General features: G+C 40.9%; 1 protein-coding gene across 1 annotated transcript in view; it reads right to left on the bottom strand.

Annotated features, from left to right (window-relative positions):
* LOC126984357 (uncharacterized) overlaps positions 1-12,776 on the bottom strand; it is a gene marked incomplete in the record, with an annotated part of 141,274 nt that overhangs the window by 42,072 nt on the left and 86,426 nt on the right. The window contains 2 exon segments of the mRNA XM_050837970.1: positions 943-1,059; positions 9,090-9,193. Coding sequence (XP_050693927.1) covers positions 943-1,059; positions 9,090-9,193 — 221 coding nt within the window.

The following is a 12,776-nucleotide window of genomic DNA, read 5'->3' as shown; positions in this document are numbered from 1 at the left end:
ATTTGTTCCCTATTTGTCTGTCTGAATGGTTGAGCAGATAAAATTCAGTATTTTAAAAATGTAGTGAGTGCATTTTTCAGTGAACCACAAAACCAGCCCATAAAATTATGTTTGTCAAGGGTTGTCCTGAAATACGTGTAAAATACGCGTCATAATGTCTCTCCCCCTTTTCTCTTGCCTTCACCAGCAGCAGGCAGTGGCTGTCAGTCAAGGTAGGGCAGAGAAATTTTAGGATTGCCATCCGTTCCTAAAGGGGGAAATTCGGATACTCGTGGCTAATACCAGTTTTCCGGTCCGCCTAACCTTAGTTATTTAGCTAGGTCAATACTTTTTTTACACAATATGTATGGCTATGTGTAGCTGTTATACCAGTAATTTGATTCAAATCACTCAAGTAGTTTTTGCTCAATTACCGGTTATTAGATAATTTCAAACTCTGATGCTTCAATACATATTTGGATTACAGTAATTTCCTTAGATCTACTGATTGTCCAAACCTTAAAGTACAATAATATGCTCGTATACCAAGTCACCGCTCACAGACCAAGGCATTTTTTGTGGGATTTTTTTTGCTCGTAAATCAGCACTCGTAAACTGAGGTTTGACTTTACATTTCTGAGACTAAAAGTTAATAATTTGAAGATCTACAAGTGAAGACACCATAAATTGTTTACACCAAGTCCTTTTTATGGAATACAATTGGACCTGCAGGTGCTCCTGGTGCCAGAGTAGTAAGGATCAACACATAGCCCATCACTGGCTCTCTCAGTGCCAGACGTAGCAAGCAACAAGTCACCCAACACAATGACTGTGTCCCACGGGAAGCAGTCTTCAAACATGGAGCATACACTCACCTTCCCTACTCTTACCACTAACATCAGCAGCTTGCCAATACTGTTCCTACTGTTGCCAATAACATAACTCAACAAGGCACACACTCACGTTCCATCCACGTCTGCTTTCCGGCCATCAGGACAGAGGCATTTGGTGGCATCACAAATGATGGGGCGCTCCAACAACTCACTGAAGGCATTTGGCTCTAATTCCCAGCTGGCATCTCTGTGGAAGGAAAACAACAGTCCATCTCCTTTTTTTTATTGTTGTTTTATGGTACAGGAGGCTGGTCAAAGATAACACAAAATAAAAAAATTGTCACAACATGCTCCTCCACAAAAAGATGGCAAAAGACATTGATCTGTTAGTTTGAAAGGTGTTGACACTCTCATGCAAAAGAGTTTGAGTTACAAGAAGAAGGAAATACTGATGATGGAAGGCTGTTCCTAAATTTACAAATGAAAGGGAAGAAAGAAGAAAGAAATTGGTTTACTCTCGCTTTAGGAAGTTGGATAGCATAGGGATGAAATTGAATAGAAAGTCTTGTGGTGTGTCAGGATGGGATGGAGAAATTAATGAAAGCGTATATGAGCAGTTTGGTATGGGTGTGACAGCGAAAGGAGTGGAGTGTGGAGTGGTAGAATGGATGAAGCGTGGTGCATTGAGATGGTTTGGACACGTGATGAGAATGGGGGAGAATGAATTTGTGAAAAGAGTGAATGAAGGAAGGATTGAGGGAGAGGGTGTCAGGGGAAGACCACCTAAGAAGTGGATCAAGAGGGTGAGTATTTGAGCGAAAGAGTTGGAAGTAGCAGGTTTGAATGTGCTGGGAGGGAGTGCCAGAACAGGGAGAGATGGAGACACTTCTGCCACGGCCACCCTGTGGAGGGAAGTTCCCATGAGGGAGCAAGGAGTCGCAGATATAGACAGAAAGTCTTGTGCGGTGAGGCTGTGGGAGGGTCTGGGTGGGAACATAGCGAGTCCAGAGAAGCAGTTACCATGAAAATCCAAGTAAAGACAGCAAGGGATGCAACAGTGCAACCAATATGAGCTGACTGAAGAGAGAGAGAGAGAGAGAGAGAGAGAGAGAGAGAGAGAGAGAGAGAGAGAGAGAGAGAGTGTGTGTGTGTGTGTGTGTGTGTGTGTGTGTGTGTGTGTGTGTGTGTGTGTATGTGTGTGTGTGTAATTCACCTCTTGGTCTGCTGCAGGTCTCTCTTGAGACAGCCAGCCGTTCCCCTATGGAAGAGCACAGAGCTCGTAGTACCGATCTTTGGGTAGGACTGAGACCACTCACACACACCACACCGCCACAACGAGGTCACAACTCCTTGCCTGACGTCGCGTACCTACTCACTGCTAGGTGAACAGGGGCTACACATGAAAGATAAACCCAACTTATCTTCACCTGGCCGGGGAATCGAACCCCGGTCCTTCTGGTTGTGAGCCAGACGCTCTACCCCTAAGCTACTGGGTGTATGTGCGTGTATGCATGCCCACCCACACAAACTGCAGTAGTATGGCCACGGGAGAATAACTAGAGAACATAAATGGAAGTTCTAAACAAAATCCTTAAATAATAAAAAAAACCCCGCTTTCTCAAAGGTTGCACTGACTTAAGGGGGGGGTTATGCGACACATGGGGGGGGGGGGTCAAAATACAGGTAACTCTCGATTTACGTGAGTTAGTTTTATGCGTTTTTGAAATAACGCGGGGTCCAAAATCCAAATAAATGTATAATTTATACGTTTTTTCCACTTATACGCGATATTTTATGGAGTGGCCACCAGATGTCTCACGCAACTGGACTCACATGGCGCCGTGGCCACACAGCTGAGCTCAGTTTTTCCCGCGCACCACTTGAACAACAATATAGTACCCACGCTGCCACACTACTCAACGATAGGGGTGGGCAGGTAACGCCAGTACCGGTACTAACGGTACCAGATATACGGTACGGCACCGGTACCAGACTGCTCGGTACCTGTACCAATACTAGCCAGGCGCTCATGCTGTCCCTCATTTCTTTCTCAGACGAGTGAGGATGAGATTGAGTGCCTGATTGGATATTTCGGTGATATGGATATTCTCTCTCTCTCTCTCTCTCTCTCTCTCTCTCTCCACTGAATGTATAACGCACACCTTTTTCACATCAAAAAATGTCTGAAAGTTTAGCCCTGCGCATTAAATGCCGAATGTACAAATTTATAATGATTTTTTTTCTTCTTTGGAGTGTTTTTAAGGGTCTGTGTTTCGTCTTATCCAATAACAACTGCAAACTTACTTTTATTATTGTTAATGATCCTTCATAGTCCATAGCTGTCTTATAATGTTACCATAGAATACAGGACGATCAAATAACTACTATACAAAAATGAAATCGGTGGAGGATCGCCCATGCCTTGCTGTAGGTAATGCTGTTATCCCGTTTTCCCGTCGGGCGCCATTTGTATGATCTTGATCTTGATGTCACAGTTGGCTTACGATTGTATGACTGAGGAACAGTAAAAGCTACATAAAAGAATCATATTGGAAAATAATATCCATGTGTTCATTATTAATTATTAATATTAGTGAGAATAATGGGGCAAATATGATATCAGAAACTGTACATCATGAGTCTTGTACGAGGAGTTATTTCACGCCCGGTTGCCATTTGCATTGTTTACAAACCACACAACAAACAGTTGCATGCCGCGTGTCACCAGAACCGCGTGAATTGTGTCTTGCCTAGTTGTCTGTCATAACCTACAAGTGATGGTGAAAATAAAATTCTTATTATGATATCAGAAGCTGTGCATCATCAGTATGTTTACGGGGATGTATTTCTCACAACACCAGCCCGGCCGCCATTTTCATTGCTTTACTCAAGGACACTTGTCAATTCAAGCAGTAAAGATTACACCAAAAATATATAAATTTTGGGAAACTGTACATTGTCAATGTTCTTTAACCCATACATATTTCTGAGCATTTTAAGAACTTTTTTTTCTTCAAAATTGTTGTCTTAAAGTTTGGGGTGCGCGTTATACGCCGCAAAATACGGTATTTATTTTTCAACAGAAACCTACCTCTTGTTTGATTTACATTGTTTTTGATTTACGCGACCTCTTCAAGGACGCAATACTCGCGTAAATCGAGTTACCTGTATAGCATTTTGCAAAACTGGGTTAAAAACGTTACACCATCTTGAAATAATCCCAGAGCAATGTTTTCCTCATAGCACAAATTTTAAATGTCTGGCGTGGGTTTAAATGGACCGAGTTAAAGGTTAAATTTTGTCTCTTTTTTTAATTGCAGAAAATCTAAAATCAATCAGATTTACATGAAAAGTGCAGGGAATGTGATTCTACAAGTAGCTAGGGACCTATGATTAGATATTGTTGATAGGGTAAAGATGGGAGTATTAAGAGGAAAAAGTGACAAAAAAAACACGATTTTACGCGATGTTCGACGAACATAATAAAAGAAATAGGGTGATGTGTTCAAGACCCGGACAGTAAAGTGAATAATATTCATAAAAAAAAAAGTTATTGAGCTACAGGAGATTTTAGTTTCATATCTGTAGATATCATAGTATTGGTTTTACAGCCGTTTTGACGGATGTTTAAGAACATCCAGAACATGATAATATGATTGACAGAGTCATTTGACATCACAAAATTAAACAATTGGCCTACCATTCAGCCTTTTCCATGGCTTTATCTCACATATGGTACATTATAGTTGTAAGAACTATGCAATCATTCACTTTTTAATTGGTTGAATTGTCAAAGTCCATTGTTGTTTAGGCACTATCACAAGTTGATAGTTAGGACCGTCATTGGTTAATCAAGACTGTCCGGTCGAGTCCTACCATCATGCCTTTCTGTATGGGAAACTCTCAGAATATTTTCCATAGGGCTCTAGGCATATCTAAAGACTATTCACAGCCAAAAAATGAAAGTGATTGGCTATGTATTAATGGTGCTGTGTAATTTTATGTGTCACTACAAGTATACGCACATGTATACGTATGAGTATACATACAAGTATACATACATTGTTCTGGCTCGACAGTTTAGTTAGATGATCTCAGTTGTCCCGTACCCCCTTAAGGAACAGCCTGGAGGTTGATCACTACAAAAACAAATTGGTACACTCAAATACGGACCCCTAAGAATGTACCTCATTTTCTGTATCATATAACTCAGTGTACAGGTAACTCTCGATTTACGCAAGTTTGTTTTACGCGTTTTTGAAATAATGCGGGGTCCAAAATCCAGATAAATGTTTAATTTACACGTTTTTCCCACTTATACGCGATATTTTATGGAGTGGCCACCATATATCTCACGCAACTGGACTCACATGGCGCGGCGGCCACACAGCTGAGCTCAGTTCTTCCCGCGCGCCACTTGAACAACAATACAGTATCCACACTGCCACGCTACTCAACGATAGTGGTGGGCAGGTACTAGTACCAGTATCGGTACTAACGGTACCAGCTATACGGTATGGTACCGGTACCAATACTAGCCAGGCGCTCATGCTGTCCCTCATTTCTTTCTCAGACGAGTGAGGCTGAGACTGAGTGCCTGACTGGATATCTCGGTGATATGGATATTCTCTCTCTCTCTCTCTCTCTCTCCACTGAATGTATAATGCGCACCTTTTTCACATAAAAAATGCCTGAAAGTTTAGCCCTGCACGTTATATGCTGAATGTACAAATTTTTAATGATTTTTTTTCTTCTTTGGAGTGTTTTTAAGGGTCTGTGTTTCATCTTATCCAATAACAGCTGCAAACTTACCTTTATTATTGTTAATGATTCTTCATAGTCCATAGCTGTCTTATAATGTTACCATAGAATATAGGGCGATCAAATAACTACTATACAAAAATTAAATCAGTGGAGGATCGCCCATGCCCTACTATTATCCCGTTTTCCCGTCGGGCGCCATTTGTATGATTTTGATGTCACAGCTGGCTTACGATTGTATGACTAAGGAGCAGTACAAGCTACATAAAAGAATCATATTGGAAAAAAATATCCATGTTCATTATTAATATTAGTGAGAATAATGGGGTAAATATGATACAGGTAACTCTCGATTTACGCGAGTATTGCGTCCTTGAAGAGGTCGCGTAAATCAAAAACAATGTAAATCAAACAAGAGGTAGGTTTCTGTCGAAAAATAAATGCCGTATTTTTCGGCGAATGGCACGCACCTTTTTCACATAAAAAATGCCTGAAAATTTAGCCCTGCGCGCTATATGCCAAATGTACAAAGTTTTAATGATTTTTTTCTTCTTTGGGGTGATTTTAAGGGTCTGTTTTTCGTCTTATCCAATAACAACAGCAAACTTACCTTTATTATTGTTTATAATCCTTCATAGTCCATGGCTGTCTTATAATATGTTACCATAGAATACAGGGCGATCTAATAACTACTATACAAAAATGAAATCGGTGGAGGATCGCCCATGCCTTGCTGTAATGCTGTTGTCCCGTTTTTCCGTTGGGCGCCATTTGTATGATCTTGGTCTTGATGTCACAGCTGGCTTAAGATTGCATGACAAAGGAGCAGTACAAGCTACATAAAAAATCATATTTAAAAAAAAAATATCCATGTTCATTATTAATTATTAATATTAGTGAGAATAATGGGGAAAATATGATATCAGAAACTGTACATCATGAGTCTTGTACGAGGAGTTATTTCGCGCAATACCAGCCCGGCCGCCATTTGCATTGTTTACAAACCACACAACCACACCCATACAACAAACAGCTGCATGCCGCGTGTCACCAGAACCATGTGAATTGTTTCTTGCCTAGTTGTCTGTCATAACCTACAAGTGATGGTGGGAATAATATGCTTATTCACTTTATTCAGTGGAGAGAATATCCATATCACCGAGATATCCACTCAGGCACTCAGTCTCAGCCTCACTTGAGTGAGGAAGAAATGAGGGACACCATGAGCGGCTGGCTAGTATTGGTACCGGTACCGAGCAGTCTGGTACCGGTACCGTACCGTATAGCTGGTACCATTAATACTGGTACTGGTACTGGTACCTGCCCACTCCTATTGTTGAGTAGCGTGGCAGCGTGGGTACTGTATTGTTCAAGTGGCACGCGGGAAGAACTGAGCTCAGCTGTGTGGCCGCGATGTCGTGTGAGTCCAGTTGCGTGAGACATCTGGTGGCCTCTCCATAAAATATCGCGTATAAGTCAAAAAACGTGCAAATTAAACATTTATTTGGATTTTGGACCCCGTGTTATTTCAAAAACGCGTGAACCAAACTCGCGTATATCGAGTTACCTGTATCAGAAACTGTACATCATGAGTCTTGTGCGAGGAGTTTTTTCACACCCGGCCACCATTTGCATTGTTTACAAACCACACAACCACACCCACACAACAAACAGCTGCATGCCGCGTGTCACCAGAACCATGTGAATTGTGTCTTGCCTAGTTGTCTGTCATAACCTACAAGTGATGGTGAGAATAATATGCTTATTATGATATCAGAAGCTGTGCATCATCAGTATGTTTACGGGGATGTATTTCTCACAACACCAGCCCGACCGCCATTGTCATTGCTTTACTCAAGGACACTTGTCAATTCAAGCAGTAAAGATTACACCAAAAATATATAAATTTCGGGAAACTGTACATTGTCAATGTTCTGTAACCCGTACATATTTCTGAGCATTTTAAGAACTTTTTTTTCTTCAAAATTGTTGTCTTGGAGTTTGGGGTGCGTGTTATGCGCTGGTGCACGTTATACGCCGCAAAATACGGTATCTATTTTTCGACAGAAACCTACCTCTTGTTTGATTTACATTGTTTTTGATTTACGCGACCTCTTCAAGGATGCAATACTCGCGTAAATCGAGTTACCTGTGTTGGGGGTGTTCAAATGGATAAATTTCATGTGCCGAAAGCACATGAAATTTATCTATTTGGGATAAAAACTTTTATCAACAACCCGTCTGGGATTTAAACCTGGGCCCTTGAGACGCCAGGCAAAAACTCTAGCACTGAGCCAAAGGGTGCCTCCTATGGCTCAATTCTTTCAGAGTGCTTCTCTGCATCCTGGGCCACTACACAGCATCCCTTCTCCAATTTAGATCAGCTTCTTTGTCCTTCCATTTTTTAAGTTATTCATCTTACATTTCCATGGTAGAGCAGCCTGAGGGATCCCCCCAGGGAGAAAACATCATAGGAAAGGATGGCCACTGCTAAGCCACCAGTCATTGGGGTGACTGCCACTTCTCAAAGAACATGAGAGAATATATTTACTTGGGATAAATACTCTTCCCAACAACATGCACAGGATTCAAACCAAGACCATCAAGACATGGGGCCAAAGGGTAACCCACCGATCAAGACCTTTGGAGTTCTTATCCATGTCTCAGACCCTTCCACCTGTAAAAACACGCATGCCTCCCCCCTCCCACACACACACACATTTTCTAACAAATATTGAAGTGGCATTTACCTACGGACAGGACTGTAATACTAAGGATGTTGATACTTGATAGTACCTATGGCAAGATCAGGACCATTTCAAATAGTCTGTGCATTCGATTCTGCGGGTCTTTTCCTCCCCTCTGCTCTGCCACACAGTCCCAACACCTATCCCTTCCTCTCATATGTTAGTTATATGTAACATATGAGAGGGAAAAATAGGTGTTGGGACTGTGTGGCAGAGCAGAGGGGAGGAAAGGACCTGCGGAATCAAATGCCCAAACGGACTATTTAAAATGGTTTGACTATTGAAGATGCAACCATGGTTTGGTCACCTCACCTGAAAAGAAACATGCACAAGTTGGAAATGAGCAAAGAGTGGCATTAAAAAAGGACCTGAATTACAATGAGTGCACAAACTGGTGCTGTCTCCACTGCAAGAAAGAAGTAACTTAATCATGGCATTCTAATACACAAAGAACCTGAAGAATGTAGACAGGGATGGCCCGCTGGGAAAAGAAAGTGGAAGGCCAAAAGGACATGAACATAAAGTGAGGAAAACAAGATGCAGAAAGGTTATAAAGAAGTTCAACTCCTCCACCAGGACCATTGATACTTGGAACAGTCTGGACATGGTTATATTTAGAACTAAGAATGTCCATTAATTTAAAGCAAAGCTGAATGAAAGCAGATGTGGAGACAGGACAACACAAGCTTAGTTAAAGTCCTGCACACTACAAGTCAATGCACAAAAAGGAAAGGGGAGTCATGCCAACAGGGTAAGGCTGACAACTCACTGTTCTGGGACGTAGATTCCCAGCTTCTTCATCTCCGGCAGGAAGGTATCAGTGTCGTTACAGAGGGGACACTTGAAGAAGTAGCCAGCATTCAGGGCAAGCGTCTGGGGAGGACAACATTGGATCAGTATAATAAAGTAGTGTGGTGTGTTGATATGAGGTAAAATGTGTAGTTTAGAGCACAACTCTTGATCATTCTTGCTATTGCCTACTTAATACTCATCACCAAAATCCCTATTATCATTCTCTCCTGCCCACATGCTAAGCCTTCATTTCTTAATCAGTACTTTTATTATGCCACATACTACTTTCCTTTAAATACTCGTTTTGTATATGCTCATCTATAGGCAATTTTGAACACTAATTAATGCACCCAATATATAGTTATACACATGGAAATAAAGATGGAAAATTCAAGCAGCACAAACACAGTGTGCCCCTTCACAATGTAAGCACCAATGTAGGGTGTTCCTGTATCTGGCTTTTTTGTGTGTGCGTGTATATTTACCTAGTTGTTGTGTGTTGTGAAATACAGGGAAAGAGCCGCACTAAGCTTGTGCTGTCCCGTCTCCATAACGCTTATTATCCAGTTTGGCTTTAAAATCATGAATCGTTTTTGCACACACAGTCTCCGCATCAAGTCCGTTCCATGTTGTTATGCTTCTGTATAGAAAACTGTATTTCTTGATGTCTCTCCTACAGTCACTCTTCAATTTCTTACCATTGCCTCTTGTTACACTTCTGTCACGTACCACTAGGTCTTCCCTGTCCAATTTCTCCAATCCCTCTTGTATCCTGTACAATGCTATTCATAGCTGGGCGTTATCACGATAAGTTATCGCGATACTTTATCGCTGATAATAAAATCGGGTTATCGGCCATCCGCTACTTACTTATATATATATTTCAGTTTCTTCGTTACCTTTGTAACCAAACTAGCGACAATCGCTACTTTTTTCCGCCTCTCAGAAAAAGAAAAAAAAAAAAAAAAAAAAAAAAATTGTCTCCTCCCTACTGCACATGCCTGGCCCGGGCGCCTGGTGTTGTATGAAAAAACTTTGGGGTATGAAATATCTTTGGTGAAGAGATTTCATACTTAGATCATCAAAATTAAAACACAAGGTTATTTTTTATGTTACACTCAAAAATCAATATATCAAAGAGAAAAATCATTTAACTTTGCCCAAAAAATGATTATTCACTGCCTCAAATTTGATATTCCATACTCGTTTGTGAGCATGCCATGGTATTGAAGGCACCTGGTGTTGTGTTATTTGGTGTCCCATTGTCAAAAGCTAGCGCTTTTGTTTACAAACACTGGTCTCTCGTGAACTGCGCATGTTCAGACCAGTAAGCGTAGCCCTATACAGTCTCACAAAGCTTTTTAACACATTAAGAGTTGCTGGTAGGCTGAATCAGACATACAGTACCACCATCCTTGCTGTTTCTAGAACGACACTCTGTACATATAAATACAACTCGTACAGTGTCATTCTAGAAACAGCGAGGATGGTGGTAGTGGTACTGTATGTCTGATTCAGCCTTCCAGCAATTCTTAATTATGGTTAAAAAGCTTTGTGAGATTGTACAGGTCTATGCTTGCTGGTCTGTGCATGCTCAGTTCACAAGAGACCAGTGTTTGTAAACAAAAGCGCCAGCTTTTGACGGTGGGGACGCCAAATAACACAATACCGGTTCAGGCTTTTCTAGTATTACCTTCCATATGTACGTGTCAAAGTGTGGTTTTCAGGTTTTGTAAGTTTTCTAAAATACAGATACAGGTAACTCTCGATTTACGTGAGTTTGGTTTACACGTTTTTAAATAACGCGGTGTCCAAAATCCAAATAAATGTTTAATTTACACATTTTTTTCACTTATACGCAATATTTTATGGAGTGGCCACCAGATGTCTCACGCAACTGGACTCACACGGCGCCGCGGCCACACAGCTGAGCTCAGTTCTTCCCGTGCGCCACTTGAACAACAATACAGTACTACCCACGCTGCCACGCTACTCAACAATAGGAGTGGGCAGGTACCAGTACCAGTACTAATGGTACCAGCTATACGGTACGGTACCGGTACCAGACTGCTCGGTACTGGTACCAATACTAGCCAGCCGCTCATGGTGTCCCTCATTTCTTCCTCACTCGAGTGAGGCTGAGACTGAGTGCCTGAGTGGATATCTCAGTGATATGGATACTCTCTCTCTCTCTCTCTCTCTCTCTCTCTCTCTCTCCACTGAGTGAAGTGAATATATATTTTTTGATGGAAACCTACCTCTTGTTTGATTTACATCGTTTTTGATTTACGTGACCTCTTCAAGGACACAATACTCGCGTAAATCGAGTTACCTGTAATGAAAATTTGAATTCATCTGTTTTTATTTGAAATATCAATATAGTATCGTTTTCGCCCATCGGACTTATCGCTAGCTAGTATCGGAATTGTGGATTTATATCGGGCATCGGTTATATTTGAGTCTTCAGTTAACAAATATCGGTTATCACTGATAAGGTTTTCCATTATCAGTCATCAGTTATCGGGAATAAGGTTTTCTGTTATTGTGCCCAGCTATGATGCTATTAGGTCCCCTCTCTCTCTTCTGCTCTCCAGTGTTGTTAGTCCCAATTTCTCCAGTCTTTCTTCATAAGTATGTTCTTTCAGAGTTTCCGGTAATTTAGTCGCTGCTCTCTGCATTCTTTACAACTTTCTAATTTCTTTCTTCAATCTAGATGACCACACTAATGCTGTATATTCCAGTTTTGGACGTATCATCGATGTTATTAGTTTCTTCACCATTTCTTCATCTAAATATGTAAATGCTGCTTTTATGTTTCTAAGAAGATTGTATGTTTCCCCAGTTATCTGGTCTATATGTTTTCCAAAGGATAACTTGTATGTTATGATCACTCCCAGGTCTTTTTCTTCATTTTTTTTCATGATTTTTTCATTACTCAGAGAGTAGTTCCCCGTTATTCGTCTACTGCTCTTACCAAACTCCATCACACTACACTTCTCTGTATTAAATGTGTGTGTGTGTGTGTGTGTGTGTGTGTGTGTGTGTGTGTTTGGGGGGGGGGAAAGAGACATGGAGTGTAACCTGTGCACACATTTGAATTTATATGAGCAAACTAGCTATATGTGTGAGAATTTGCCATTCGTAAATTTTCAGGAATGTGAACCACTGACACTGAGGATTGTATGTACTCTTATCTTCCACCTCACAATATTTATCAGTATAGGGTGTTTGTAAGTCCTTATTTTTTGGTGGGTGAGGAGTTAGGCATGTAGCTGGACACATTATTTACTTCCAGGGTTGTTAATAAAAATAAAATAAACAAAAAATTGGACATTTTTATTTTTATTTATTAATGAATATAATTAATTGAACCTCTATATTTTTCCATTAGTTTAAAACACATGTTGAAGTGTTCTTGCATCATATTCCATCATCATAACTAACCTGGTTGATTGTTTGAGCCAGTCCCATGACTGACCAGCCACAGCCAGTCAGCCACGGGCCAGCACCACACCTAGTCTCTTAACAGTCTACCCAGATCATGTCATGTTTAGGACATGTCCTGACTGAAATTGCACAAAGAAAAATGAAACTGCTTCAAATGGAAGTATCAGAAAAGGATGTGGATGATCCATGTATGTATGTGTTGATTCTTTGAAAGTAT

This window comes from Eriocheir sinensis, chromosome 5 (assembly GCF_024679095.1).
Source record: "Eriocheir sinensis breed Jianghai 21 chromosome 5, ASM2467909v1, whole genome shotgun sequence".
Classification (NCBI taxonomy): Eukaryota; Metazoa; Arthropoda; class Malacostraca; order Decapoda; family Varunidae; genus Eriocheir; species Eriocheir sinensis.
The sequence above is the reverse complement of the archived record's forward strand: the minus strand, read 5'-3'. Positions and strand labels throughout refer to the sequence as shown.